This window comes from Apiotrichum porosum (genome assembly GCF_003942205.1).
Source record: "Apiotrichum porosum strain DSM 27194 chromosome Unknown scaffold_5, whole genome shotgun sequence".
In the NCBI taxonomy this organism is placed as follows: domain Eukaryota; kingdom Fungi; phylum Basidiomycota; class Tremellomycetes; order Trichosporonales; family Trichosporonaceae; genus Apiotrichum; species Apiotrichum porosum.
The window spans coordinates 1417567-1431788 of record NW_021167112.1 but is presented as its reverse complement, the minus strand read 5'-3'; the positions used below and the strand labels follow the sequence as shown (position 1 = coordinate 1431788).

Genomic DNA, 14222 nt, shown 5'->3' with positions numbered 1-14222 from the left:
CTTGGCTCTGGCGCAGGCATTCACGCCCGGCCGCGTCTCTCTGGCGCTTGCGGACGCGTTGACGTGTCACGTCTCAAAGCAGAACCAGCTTGAAATCAAGAGGGACCGCGACTGGCCGTGGATATACGACATGCTGGACTGGGGCTACCCCTCTGGCTGGGTTTCGACCAAAGGTGAGCTGAACGGTTTGCGGTCGCCACAAGCTCGCTAACGACAGATCCAACGACGAGGTCTTGGGGAGAATCCGGGCAACACCACTGGAAGAGCCCGAGGACCCAAATGCACAACTGCAAGTGTTTGGTGGCGGCCTCGACCCGGATGAGGACGAGCTGGAACAAAGCGACGACAGTTCTGAATCGGACATGAGCATCGAAGCGTCGTCCGCTGCCTCGCCCTCGCCCTCGCGTGACTTGGAGCTATCTGCCCTACAATCCAACGAGTCCTCTCCTCGACCGACCCCACCAACCTCCCACCGCCGCCGCCGCCGCCGCCAGCAGACTCTCCGCCTCCGCCTCCCCCGCCAAGCTCCCCACCCCCACCACCCCCGACTCGCCCCCGCCGCCACCACCGCTTTTACGAGACTCGGTTCGTCGTTCCAGCGGTGTTACCTCGCCTGCGCCTTGGCTCCACCTGGGAAACCAAGCTCGCCGGTGGGCACACTACGACAGCGACATGCGCCACTATACGGCGCGCGACGTCAATAGGATCCCGGTATACTCGTCCGCCACACCATTTCGCCTTGCATAGGGAGCCGAGCCAAAGTGTGGCTCTAGACACCCGTAGATTCTCTGATAGCATCTGTCTGTCAGCCATTCATGTGACCATCGGTTCGGACTTTGTGGTCGCGCAGTGCTGGGGAGCCGGTAGCTGAAAGAGCTGGTCGGGAGCCATTACGGTGAAGGCATTGCTGTATGCTGTGCATGTACTCTAATCGCCGCGCTCATGCCATGGACACTTTGCGCCCCCCTGCCATACCTCATATCCTCGGCCCAAACCTTGCAGTCATAGTGTGGCAGGTATGCATGCGCCGAATACAAGCACACGTTGCGTGCATCTAGTGGAACCCCGCGCCAACGCTGTGAATCGTCTCCGAACCCTTTGATCCCTCGAGGTTTTCGAGGTATTCCTGTGAGACCAGTCAGCCAGCTGCACGGCCACGCCTTTATGTGAGCTGAAGCAACTACTCACCCGCAGCCACTGCTCGCGGACCTCGGGCATGTGGTCGAACTGGCGGTACCGCCTGTCGCGGCGGAGGACGCTCTTGACTTCCTCGAGGTCGATCTGCTTGGCGAGCGATGTAATGTCGGCGCTGCCGCCCTCGCCGAGACCTTCACCCTCGTCGCGCTCGTCGTGCTCCTTGACCTTTGCGGCGGCCTCGTCGAGCGTTTTGTTACGCATGCGGCCCCAAAAGTCGACAAACTTGTTCTCGCCCAGGAGCACGTCAAAGTCGCGGCGGGCGTCGGCCTCGCGGGCCCGGCGCCAGACGAGGAAGCGGTCTTCGAGCGCAGCGGCGTCCAGGCCCATGCGCGTGACCAAGGGGTCGTCGGCAATGGCGGCGTAGACGGTCTCGTACGGCGTGTCGAGCTCGGGGGCGTGCGTGGCAAAGAGCTTTTGCAGGGCGTTGCTCTTGGTCGAGGACAGGCGCTCGATGTGGCCCTCGAACAGGCGGCGCTTGTCGCCGGGGCGCAGAGACGGGTGTGCGAACCGCGGGTCCTGCTGGAGGATGGGCATGGCGGCGTCCCATGTCATGTCGTGGCTGCGCACAACGTCCACCAGCAAGGAGCCGTATAGACGCTCGGCCTCCTCGCGGCCAGCACCGGCACGGCTCTTGTCCACTGCCTCGCTGACCTGGGCCTGCTCGGCGCGCACTTTACCCTCGCGCTCGCGCAGGCTCGCCGCCTGCCTCTCCTTGCGCTCGCGGAGCTTGCGCTCGGCCGCCTCCTCGGCCGTCTCGGGCGCGGCTGGCTCGCTACCCAGCTTCTTGAGGTAGTTGTCAAACAGCTCAGCACGCAGCGAGCTCGAGCCCACAGCGTCGTAGCGCACATCACTCGAGATCCGGCGCTTGACGTCCGACCACGCCGCGCCGGCCGTCACCTCGCCAGCCTCCTTGAGGAGATCGATAAAGTCTGCCTCGGCGCGCGCTGCGTCTGCGCGCTTGCGCTCGCCCAGTTCGCGCAGGTGCGTCTTGAAGGCCTTTTCGCGCTCGCGGTCGTCACGGCCGTACGAGTAGAACCTGCGGTCTTTTTTGCTCTTGCGCTTAAAGTCGTCAAAGCGGGTACGCGTCGACGTGACCTCTTCGCGGAGGAGGGCGCGGTAGTCGCGCTCGGGATCGGCCGCCTTCTTCTCGACCGCGGCAGGCGCCTTGTTCAGGCGCCGCTGGCGGCCCGCGTCACGGCAATACTCTTCGTATGCGATCTGTCGCTCCTTCATGGACGCCAAGAGCACGTAGCGCGGGTCGTTGATGAAGAGTGGCAGCGACTGCTCCCAGGGGGCAAAGGGTGAAATGTTCTTGTCGGCAAGAAGGGCCTGGTTGTTAGCTGACACACAACGATTGTCTCAGCTCACCTTGAAGAGAGCGCGCGCTTCCTCGGGCGACACCTTGACAGCGTCCGCAGCGGCAAACACCTTCTTGGCCGCGTCCTCCTCTGCACGCTTGGCCGCGTCCTCTGCCTCGGCGTCGGCCACCGCCTTGGCCGCGTCCGACTGGGCAAACTCGGCCGCGACGGCCTTGGCCCACGCCTCCTCGTCGTCTGCACCCTCTGGCGCAAACTGCTCCTTGTCCTCCCCCTCTGCTTCTCCCTCCCCCTCACCCGCCTCGGCGACCTTGTCCTCGCCGTCCCGCTTGGCAACCTTGGCCGCGCGTCCGCCATCCTCAGCAGCAGCCTTGCGCTTACGCTCTTTATCCTTCTCGGCGCGCTCGGCCTTTTCGGCGCGCTTCCGCGCGCGCTCTTCCTCGACCTCGGCGCGCACGCGCTCCTGCTCGCGCAGGCGCTCGAGGCGCTCGGCCTTGGCCTGCTCCTCCCTCTCGGCGCGTTCGTCAGCCTCAAGCGCCGCGACCGCCTCGGCAATCTCGTCGGGGACCGTCCATTCGCTCCGCTTGGCCTCCTTTTCAAAGTAGAACACGTTGCCCTCGTTGGTCGACACGCGCAGCCACGTCGTGCCCGGGATGGGCACCTTGTTCTTGGCCTTTTCCTTCTTCTTCTTCTTCTCGGGCGCGGCGGCGGCGGCGGCCACAGCGGCAGGAGGGAAGACGCCCGGAGGAGGAGGGAGCGCGCCGCCGGCGCCGGCGAACGGCGGCGCGGCGACGACCATGTGCGGGCGCGTGTATGTCGAGGCCTTGGTCGCGGCGTTGTAGTAATAGGGCGTCACGCCGTCGGGGGCTGGCGAGGTCAGCGTTCTCATTTCTAACAGCTACACCTCGCGGCGAGGGCACTCACCACGGTGCTCGGTCCAGCCTGGAGGCAGCGGTGGGGGAAAGTTGGGCATCGCGGCCGACCGGGGCGGCGGCGGCGGAGGCGCAGCGAGCGGTCCACTGGGATATATGTCAGCAGATACTCGCCAAGGCTAGCCCTGCTTGAAGCTTGGTTGGGAGAGCTGGGAGGTGGGGCGTTGTCGAGGGAACCCAACAACATCTCTCCTGGACAAGCGAGCCAACCTTTGTAGCTACGGCGGGAAGCAGCGCGACTCACCCAGCGGGAGGACCGGCAGGGCGCTGGGGACCGCCGGGAGGAGGTCCTGGTGGGACGCGTCCGGCGCCTGGGGGTGCGCTCATGGTTGATGGATGGTGGTTGGAAGGTGGATGAAAGGGGAGGTGGAGGGTTCGAGAAATCGCTGTTGGCGGGTGTTTTCAATCAATGACGGATTTGGGTGGCGGAAATGGAATGGGTGGGTTTACCACTCTGGCCACTCATCGATCATCGCCGTTCTCGCATCGCGACATGCATGGCCACCGGCCACATGGTCTATAACAATGATAAATGCATACTGCTGACCCATGCTCTCTTTGTTTTCTACTTTTTGTAAAACTGTCTGCTAAAGTTGAAGTACACTGGGCAGGTCAGCGACACACGGCAAGCGTCGACCTACGCTGAAGGACGCCGCGATCAAAGTTGCTCTTGAACCCCTTGCGGTGCGAGTACTCCCAAGGCCTGCGGATGATGCGGAACGCAATGTCCTCGTACGGCGGGCCAGACGTAAACACAATCATCTGCGTGTCCGGGTCCTCTGGGATACGCTTGATGTGGTATGTGGGCGCCTTGGACTTGTCAATGAGGTCTGGGTAGAAGATGTTAAACTTGTAGCCCTGGACGACCTTGGGCGGCGGGTTGTCCGTGCTGCTGGGTCAGTAGAGCGTCGTATTTCGCATACCCACTCATAATGTGTCTGGTTGTACTGCGTCCACTCGTAACCTGTGTGGACACGGTTAAAGTATCTCGGCTTGCGCGGGCGGTACTTGTCGCTCCAATCGTATGCGGCCGGGGCAGCGTTGTCGAGTTCGTCGGCCAGGTCGCCTTCCTCCATCTCCTCCTCGCTCTCGCTGTCTCCCCAGTCGCGGGGCTCGGCGGCAATCTGTGCGCGCCACTCTGCGACGGCCTCGGCGTCGGCATCCAGGGCGCGTTCGAGGGGCTCGTCGGGAACTGCCGCGGCCGAAGCCGAGACAGCATCGCGGGCCATGGACTGGGGCATGAACGTGGCGTGCGAGATGGTGTGGCGGGCCTTGAACAGTGCGCGGAGCTCGTCCTCCTCCAGGACAAAGGGCAGGCGACGGTCGTCGGGCGTCATCTTGGCCGTGTCGACAGGCTCGGGACTCATCTCGGGCCTGTACGACTCGATGAAGTCGTCCTCGTCGTCCTCGTCGTCCTCAACATCGGCCTCCACACCGCCCGCATGCATGTCGCCGCCGAATGCGCCGTCGTCCTCCGTCTCGTCCAGGACGCCGCCCATCTCGGCCTGGGCCTTGGCGGCGTCCTCGCGCTGGCGCTTCTTGAACTGCTCGAGGCGGTTCTTGAGCACAATCTCGTGGATGGTGTTGAGTTTGGCCTGGTGGGTTAGCTGTGAGGACGCATCTTCGAACCCACAATAGCTTTGGCAACGGTGATCTTCTTGAGCACCAAATCCCAAAACTCGCCGTCGATTGGCTCGCCGCTGTTGAGCATGGCGTGCGTGCGGGCCTCGAGGTCGCTTAAGCGCTGCAGACTCAGGCCGTTGACAATGTTCGCAGCAGAGTCATCGACCTCTTGGTTGTGCAGGCGACCGCCGGCGGCGCGCTCGGGGTCGCGCAGCGTCTCGAGGTGGTGCTTGCACACGACCAGCATGGCCTCCCAGAACTCGGCGTTGATGGGCGAGGCCTCGAGCGAGAGATACATTTTGATATCTTGCTCGAGCTCGACACAGTCTTCCAGAGTGAGGTTCTGGAGGGTTAGAGAGGTGACGGTCGCTATAAACCCACCTCGAAGATCTTCCACGGCTCGTCAATCTCAAACTCAAACCCAGCGTCCGCCCACCCCCACCCTTCCTCCTCCTCCTCGCGCGCGACCTCGGCTGCACGGGGGTTAGTGAGGGCACCGAGAGCGGCCGTCGTGCGTGCCATGGCGGACACGTCTGCGAAACGGAGATTGATGGCCAGAAAGTCGATCGCCTTGGCGCGCTGCATGCGGAGGCGGATACCGGCACGGCGACGGGACTGCTCGAGCTGGAACGAGTCCTCCTTGGCGATCCACTCGGCCATGGCCGCGTCCTCGGCCATACGCTTCATGCGCGTCTCCTCCTCGTCGCGGAGCGCCATCTCCACTTCGCGCTCGGCGCGTTTTTTGTTCAGCTTCTCGAGCTCCTCCTTGGCTTCGATGCGGCGGATGGCGTCCTTGCGCTGAATCTCTTCGGGCGTCATGCCCGCCTTCTTCTCCTTTTCTTGCTTCTTGTGCCATTGGAACTGCTGTCCGAGGTTGGCGTCGTGGAACGGATTGTCGGCCGCAGAGTACATGGTCAGCTCGGTGAGCTTGCGGGCGTGCTCGAGCTCGGCCTCGCGCTTGGCCGTGCGTTTGGCCTCTTTGCGTTTCCGTCGTTCGTCGCGTTCGGTAGGCGAGCGGCTGCGCGAGCTGGACATGGGTTAGATATTATGCCACACCATCTAACTCACTCTCTCCTTCGGTCGCGCTTGGATCTGCGGTCCCGGCTCCCACTCCTCTCCCTCTCTCGGCGCTTGCGTTCCCTCCTTTCGTCGTCATGCCGACTGCTCCGGTCGCGGTCTCGCCGGGAGTCACGATCACGTTCACGGTCGTCCCTATCGTACTTGTCGTCCCGTCTGCGGTCACGGTCGCGATCACGGTCGCGGTCACGGTCGCGGTCGCGGTCGCGGTCACGGTCACGATCACGTCTGTCGCGATCGCGATCCTTCCCCTCCCTGCTATCCCGGTGGTCTTCGCGGTCGCGCTCCTGGTCTCTGCGCGAGCTCGATTCCCTCGAGTCCCTCCTCTCGTCGTCCTTGAGTTCCCGCTCCCGGCGTCCTTCGGGGGACGCTGGCCGAGGCATGTGGGCGAGGAAATTGGTTGTTTTGGGTAAAGAAGGAACAACTAGAATGCAACAGTTCCTTGGTGGCGAGACGGCTTTCACCTTGTTGCCTCCACCCGACGGAACCAAATTGGTCCACCCCTTGTTCATCCATATCAACACCAATCGGCCTTTTTGCCACCAAAACAAACACCCCCAAACGGAGCCATGCCCAGACCAGCACATCCAAAACGGCCACGGCAGCAGCGTCGAGACGATACTGAGGTATCGACATCGTCTAGTGCTGCTTTACCTCCTGCGGCGTTCACGAGGGCGTACGAGACCCAGCTCGTGCGGTCGCGACCTCCCAAGCCGGCACTGATGCGGTGGACCGGGGGCGAGCAAGGTGGTGGCCAACGAGCCCAGCGTGACGTGTGGGCCGACAGGTGACGATACACTTTTGCCCAGACACCTCCTCCTGACACCATTGCAGACACGACATTGTGCACCTTCTCAGCTCGCTCGACGTGGATACCAGCCGTGACGACCGCCCGCGACCGCCTTCCCCCGCCAGCTCGAGCGGGTCGCGCTCCTCGTACGCGTCCTGGTCGCTGCCGTCTGACGAGGAGGAGGCGTGGGCGCTGTCGGGCGACGACGAGGTCGCAGCGTACAAGGCCGGCAAGCGGCGTGCGTGGGTGGAGGGCCTTCGCGAGGCGCGGCTACGTGATCGCGCCCGCGAGGACGGGGCCACAAAGCAGGCAGCAATGGACGCCCAGGATCGCCTAGCAAACGAGCCGGTGAGTGCGGATGGACAGATGGGCGGACATCGTGGCCCATCTGGTCTCCGAGGACCGTTGATTGAACGCACTCACTCACGCTCACATCCTCGCCCCCACAGCCAACGGCCGAGATCCTCAACCTCATGGAACACACTGCGCGCGCGCTCGCCGCTTCGCCCAACGCCGCCGCGCTCGAGATGCGGATTCTGGCCCGGCATTCGGCCGACGCGCGCTTCACGTTCCTGCGCGCCGGAGCAGTGCATTCTGCCGTCTGGGCACGAGTACGCGCTGCCGCTGTCAGCCATTTGCCTTCGCTTTCGCATTCAGGAGGAGCAGGCTCTGCTTCCACTGCTGCTTCCGGTCCGTCGGGCACTGTGAGCAGCGGCGGTGCTGGCTCGCTCTCGCTCTCCGCGTTGGCTGGGCGGCAACGAGACAAGGTCAAGGTCCCGGACGGGATGGGTCGATTACAAGGCACCGTGACAGGCCCACATATCGCTGCTGCTGGACCGGGTCCGGGAACCAAAGTTTATAATCAAGACAGCCATCTGTCGTCGTCGTCGTTGGCCACCTCATCACAGTCCACGGTTGAGCATAAAGTGGCGCCAAATGTGCGCGCAAAGGCAAAGGGATCAATCGGCAGCGGCAGCGGCGGCGGTGGAGGTGCGATGGGGTCCCTCGGCGGGCTGGGAGGGTACGGAAGCGATGGGTCAGACTCGGACTCGTCGGCCTCGTCCTCGTGCTCGTCCTCGCATCGGTCGGGCAAACCCAAGCCTTCCACCACCACCTCCACTTGCGCTCCACCATCGCCACATCAGCCCCCTGAGCCCACTGGAACCCCTCCCCCTTCCCCTCCTCCTCCTCCCCCTCCGTCCTAATGGGCGGCCCTGGGTACACCTTTGTATTCGAGACTGGGTATATCAAACGTATATCAACCGTATACGAAAAGTCGCTTTTTGCCAACCCAAAAAAAAAAGGACATGTGGAAAGAAAAGGGGCCGAAACCCTGAACCTTAGACCTTGGATGACCTTTGGATGTGTCGGAGAGAGAGTGGGTGTGGGTATGCCTGTGGTCTGTCCGGGCCGGCCCCCCCTGCTGTGGCCGCTGTGGTGCTGTGCGCAGACGTCTGCCACCCTCCCAGGGATACCTACATGATGTGGGGGGAGGTGGAGTCGGAAGCACGGGTATGACGAGGAGGCTTTGCGCACTCCGCTACAGAGTAGCCATAGACCTGGCGCCTCTCCCGTGCTTGGATCTGGCTTTTTGGTGAAGGAAATATACCAGGAATCAAGGTACAGTGGTGTACAGTAGTGTGTACAGCTGTTGAAAAAGGAGACGGGGGCGAGCAGGGCCGAGTGGTGTTGGGGAGAGGGTACGGCGAGACAGGGTCTCATGTAAGGACTAGTGGCCAGTGTACCAGTGTGTGTTTCCTGTACAGACGAAAACGGTGCAACGCCTGGTGAGGCTTGACCTGGATGGAGAATGTCTGTGGTTCTAAAATGGGCATGCATGCATGTGGATTTGCTGTCTGTGCATGATGCTCACTGTGATAGGATGCAGAGGGGATGGGATAGGGAAGGAGACAGGGGAGATGGTGAGGGAGGGGGTTGCATTGAGTGAGCAGGGAGAGAGAGAGAGTGGCATGACACAAGGCGACATACGACACGGGCCCATTACCCGGGGTATGTGTAATTACAAATAGGTTTTGGGTGAGGTTTAATGTGTGTAGGGCGAGGGCGGGGGCGGGTAATATGACATGGGCAATTGAGTTTTGGTCAATGTATTATGTTTTTAGTGTGGCCCGTTGCGGGAGGTTTCCGTGCTTATTTGTATTTTGGCAGAGACTGAGCGTTGCTGGCCGTTGGGAGAACCCTGTTGGGCCCGCCCATTCCTGAATAAGCTCCTCCCCCCTCCCCTCCCTCTCCCACCCTGCGTCCGTCCGCCGCCAACAGCTCCAGCAGCTGCTGCTGCCATGCGTGTGCGGAGGGACCGTCCGCTCTTGAGCCGGCCGGGGCTTTTGGCGCGCGCGCCTCGCCACTCCCTCTCGAGCGCTGCAGCCACCTGCCATGCAAAGCGTGTGCGCGCGCGTGTGTGCGTGCGTTCACCCCCCATCCCCCATCCCCCTCTCCCCCCCCCCCCGCCCCGCTTGCAGCCAGCCAGCAGAGCCATCCATCCATCCATCCCCCCCCCCGGTCCCCATTCACTGGCCCCCCTCCCTTTCACTCCACACCGTACCCATCTCACACATCCATCTCTCTCTCTCACAAAGGTGTCCACAACCCCCATATACACACCCCTCACATCAATCCTGTTATAACAACCCCCACCCTCCCTCACAACACCGAGCCACCTGCATACACACGTCGTCGTCCCGCCGTGCCCAGGTCCCGGCTTGGCCTATCCCACATCACACTCTTCGCGTCAGCAAAAGTCGGACCACCACCTAAGAAACACACACACACCAACACCAAACCCCACCTTTCCACTCTCTCTCTCTCTTCTCCCCCCTCCCAACCTCCATCCTTCTTCTCTTCCTCCATCCCCCATCCCAACCCCGGCCACGATGCCCACGTCGGCACAGCCACCCCAGCCCATCTCCGCGCCAGCCAACCCAGCTCGGCTTTCGCGGAAAATGTCCACATCTCAAGCGGCCCTCCGTGTTCCCACCATTGGAAGCAGGACCAACGCCACCCCAATGTCCTTTGGCGCAGCCATGTCCGGCATCAGCTTTACAGACGGCGGCGCCTTCAGCTTTGGTAACGGCGGAGGTGTCCCAGGCTCATACGGAGCACGTTTCTACGGCGACGCAGGGTGAGTACACACACTGACTAACGGACGCTGGGGGGCGCGGGGGGACTTTTGCCGCCCAGCGAACGAACCGCCGTTCCACCTCGCTGACACCCCCCTTTGCAGCGGCGACTCGCCACACATTCCATTCTCGTCGTCCATCACCATGGACCCCGGGTCGTTTGCCGCCAGCTCGGCGGCGTTTGGCCTGCCCATTGCAGGTGCCAGCTCGTACACTCGCCGCTCGTATGCGATGGCCGTCTCATACGGCAAGGAGTACAACCCCAATATGCTCTCGGCGTCTTTGGCTTCCCTGACCACTGGCAACAGCATGGGCCTTGGATCGCTTGGCTACTCGTACTCGCGGAATCAGCTCGAGACGCTGCGTAGCCTGCGCAACAACGAGGACTTGAACCAGGACTACGAATGCTGTGGAACGCACCACAATGGGCTCCATGCCCTTCTGGAACATGTCGAGGACCAGCACCCATACACCGACTCTGCCATGCCCGATGCGGGCTTTTCACCCGTCACGCTGGCCATGGACCTCGACCTCGGTGAAGGCGACGGCGACGGCGAGGTTCCATCAGCTACACACTCCAACCGCTCCTCAACCTCGCCTCGCCCCGTGCCCCACTACCCACTTACACCCACGTCGGGCGCTGGCCCCAAGCCCGACGCACCTGCCCAGGTGCCAGCCACAATCGCCCCGCTCCAGCTCTCCGACGTCCTCAAGTCGCCACCCACTGATGACTCGACTCTTGCCCTCCCATCCACATCCCCTGACATGCTCTTGACCCCTACGCAATCCACCCGCTCGTCTCCCACGCAGTCATCGCCCTTTGGCGCTGCCCCCAAGATTACGCAGGCGTCGCGTAGTGCCTTCCTCAGCGGCCCGGCAAAGACTGGGCCTAACCGGTTCGACCGCGCGTTCAACGAGGTGGTCGCTGGCAAGGCGGGACTCACCGACGACCCGGCCCAGCCTCCGGGTCCGACCGCCGTCGCGCCTGGCGTCCTGTTCACTGCCGCCGCCGCCATGGGTATCCCCTCGGCTCCGTCCGTTGTTGGTCGCCAGAACGGCACGGTCGGCAACGGTACCGTGACCCCTACCGCCACCACCGGCGCAACCGAGGAGGCCACCAAGACTACGGAGACTGAGGCTACTGCCGACGCGACCAAGGCCGGCGAGGAGAAGCCTGCAAACGGCGACAAGCCCAAGGTCCCCGAGCCCCAGCTCCCCCAGCCCTCGCTGTTCACCACGCACAAGGCATGGAGGTGTCCTAACCCTGGTTGTAACAAGGCCTACAAGCAGAGCAACGGTCTCAAATACCACTTGCAGAAGGGGTGAGTTACAAATGATGATGCTGTGGCGTTTTTTATTGCCGCCAGTGGTACAGTGGACTGACCTCTCCCAGCCAATGCGACTTTGCCATTCACGACGCCATCGACCACGGTCTCACTCTTGAGGAAGCCGAGGAACGCTCCCGCCCATACGTCTGCGCTGTCGGTGCCGGCTGCAACAAGCGTTACCGCCAGATGAACGGTCTCAAGTACCACTACCTCAACTCGGGCGAGCACGGCGAGTACGGCTTGCGCATGCTCCAGAACGGCACGCACCCACACCCCCCATCCCACCCCCCGGTCCCCAAGCGCGACAGGACAGGACAGGCCAACATGCGCGAGGCAGTCCGCAACGGCGCCGCACCTTACAATGTGCCCGCGCCTGCCGGCGTACCCGCCCGCCCTTCCCCGGCGCCTACTGGACACACTGTCGGTGGTGCCCAGGCCCCTCGCATGGGTACATGGCCCACACCACAGCGCCCTGCCAACGGCACGGCCGCACCTGCCGCGACCACGACGGCGACGGCCAACGCTGCTGCGCCGGCACCCCGCCCCGCCGGTGTCGTCGGCGCCGGAGTGGCTGCGACCACTGCTGTTCCCGGCACCGCCGCCGCCGCACGCCCCGCCGTGCCCGCAGCTGCCGCTGCGCCCAAGATGGCCCCCGTGCAGCGCGGCCGTGACGCCGTGCTGTTCGCCAATATCGACCCATTGGACGTGTAAACGGCTGCGCAAACCGCGTTGTTGTGTGTTTGCGTCTTTCCGTTTTTGCGTTATCCTTTTGGGCCGTTATCTGCTGTTGTCCATTGTTATCGCTGAGGACCTTTGTTTCCAACAACCCAAGTCCCCCCCCCCTAAGTGCCCCCTCCCGCTTGCCGGGCCCAGGACGTCCATCACCCGCCCTAAAGTTCACCCTCTACCCCTACCTCTATCGCTATCTTCGTTCGCCCCCTCCCCCCAACCCCCTAAAACCCCAACTCCCACCCCAACTCCCACCCCAACTCCCACCCCAACTCCCCCTCCCCCTCCCCACTCCCCCCTCCCCTCCCCATCTGCACACCACAGCATAATAAAAGCCACCGCCGAGACCCCAGAGGGTCGGTCGGCCCGGCACCCCAACCCCCCAACCCACCCACCGCCCAATCCACTCCCCCACCGTCCGTGTTGTAGCTAGAATTGATGGACGTGTTTTTGCCTAGACCGGGGATACCTGAACACTAACCAGTCCGCGGTGTACTGACGAAACAACAGGTTGGGGCCGTGGGGCTGTGCGGTCGTTGCTGGTCGCCGTCATGTCCGCCGCCATGCCCGTCTCCGTGCCGTCCGAGATACGACAGGTGATGCGAGAACGTCCGAGGGGGGGACCTCACGTCCGGGTTCGTACGGTCCTCGGTCCTCGGTCTCTGTCTCTCTCTCCCAGGATATGGGACATGACACCTGCCGTCTCCTCTGGCCTCTGGCTCGCAGGCGCCGGCCATCCGGCCTCTCGAAACACTGTACGTGGAGCCAGTGGGGTGACGGGTTCCGGCCTCGGTGGGTGGGTGTGTGGAGAGGGACATGCCGCACGGCTATTGGGATGGCGCTATTGCCATGGCGCCTGGCCTAGCTGGCCTGCCGAAGGGGGTTGGGGGCCGGGGGAGTGGGTGGTCGGGAAATGATAAGTGATAAATGACAAACAACGCCCACCCGATAACGCTCACTGGCGATGGATCGCCGATAGCGATCGACATGGCATTTGGCATCAGGGGAGATGGCGAGCGGCGGGGTCGTGGTCGTGTGCCCGCCCTTTCTCCATGGCGTGTATGCTATATGCGCGAGCGACGAACGCGTGCGGTCGTTGTTGCAGGTGGCCCTTGCCTGCCATGGCGAGCGACCATGGTCGCGGTGACGGTCCTTGATCTTTTGATCCTCGAGACACTCGATGCTCGACATTCTCGACACCTCCCGTGGTTTCTGCAAGCGCTTGCGCAGATTACGTCGTAGCACCCTGCCCGGCCGAGGCTTGTTCAAGTCAGTCATAGGTCACCCGAGTATGGGAAGAGACTTCCGCGTGTTAGTGTGTTCGTGCGGGTAGGGTTGGGCGGTGGTGGGTCAGGACGACAAGACGAGACGAGACGAGGTGAGACGAGACGAGAATCGCCGCGCCGTTGACCCACCACGGCGGTGACGGACGGCTCTGGCCGCAGACATGCTGTACCTTTGTGGACGCGTGTTGTTTGTTGCCTGTTGCCTGTTGCCTGCTGTGGCGCGTGGAACGCAAAACGAACCTCTTCCAGCCCTTTGCAAGTGGCGGCACACAGGAGCTTGGCTGGTGGTCTGTGGCGTGGCACAACTCTGTTGAACGCCACCAGATCTCTTCGATCCGAGGCCGCCAAACACACACACACACTCTCCCTCCCTTACACGCGCCTTCCGCGCGCGAACATGTTAACCGAACCCTCTCTAGCGGACGCGTGTCCTTCCTGCCGCTGGGGCACGGGTGGCCCGGAGGGGGAGGGGGAGGCTAGGCGGGGTAAAAGGGCACAGGCAAAGGGGTGAGACGGATCTGAGCCATGGCCTCTTCCATTGACCCACTGCGAGATCTCACCCTTTCACAGTCGCTTCTGACGAGCTGGATAAGTGCCAGAGGCCAGAGGCCACAGCACGCGCGCGTCTGGCTTATGGCGAGGTCGGCAAGGCTGTGTGTGGCAGTGATATCAGATCAAACGACGAGGCAGGTTCAGTATCTGGAGGGATAACTTAAAGAGCCACATACAGTCCTCGAGTCCCATAAAAGGCGTGGTGGTACGTTGTAACTTGTGGCAGACGGCGGGACCCAGCTACCCAGGCGCCTG

At 62.9% G+C, this 14222-nt stretch overlaps 4 protein-coding genes across 4 annotated transcripts; 3 read left to right on the top strand and 1 right to left on the bottom strand.

Moving 5' to 3' along the window:
• Positions 1-16: 16 nt before the first annotated feature.
• EHS24_007789 (uncharacterized protein) lies at positions 17-211 on the top strand (the record flags this gene model as incomplete). Its single annotated transcript, XM_028623133.1, has 2 exons — positions 17-173; positions 204-211. Coding segments are annotated over 2 exons (165 nt in total), but the record flags the coding sequence as incomplete, so codon positions are not given.
• An 843-nt stretch (positions 212-1054) lies between these two features.
• Positions 1055-6528, bottom strand: EHS24_007788 (uncharacterized protein; the record flags this gene model as incomplete). Its single annotated transcript, XM_028623132.1, has 10 exons — positions 1055-1126; positions 1189-2526; positions 2566-3380; positions 3438-3532; positions 3690-3756; positions 4087-4334; positions 4373-5040; positions 5079-5411; positions 5450-6086; positions 6137-6528. The coding sequence occupies 10 exons, from the start codon at positions 6526-6528 to the stop codon at positions 1055-1057; spliced, it is 4665 nt and encodes a 1554-aa protein (XP_028477025.1).
• Positions 6529-6714: 186 nt separating this feature from the next.
• Positions 6715-8140, top strand: EHS24_007787 (uncharacterized protein; the record flags this gene model as incomplete). The annotated part of the gene is made up of 3 exons (XM_028623131.1): positions 6715-6932; positions 6980-7283; positions 7385-8140. The coding sequence occupies 3 exons, from the start codon at positions 6715-6717 to the stop codon at positions 8138-8140; spliced, it is 1278 nt and encodes a 425-aa protein (XP_028477024.1).
• A 1686-nt stretch (positions 8141-9826) lies between these two features.
• Positions 9827-12111, top strand: EHS24_007786 (uncharacterized protein; the record flags this gene model as incomplete). The annotated part of the gene is made up of 3 exons (XM_028623130.1): positions 9827-10074; positions 10177-11394; positions 11466-12111. The coding sequence occupies 3 exons, from the start codon at positions 9827-9829 to the stop codon at positions 12109-12111; spliced, it is 2112 nt and encodes a 703-aa protein (XP_028477023.1).
• Positions 12112-14222: the final 2111 nt, after the last annotated feature.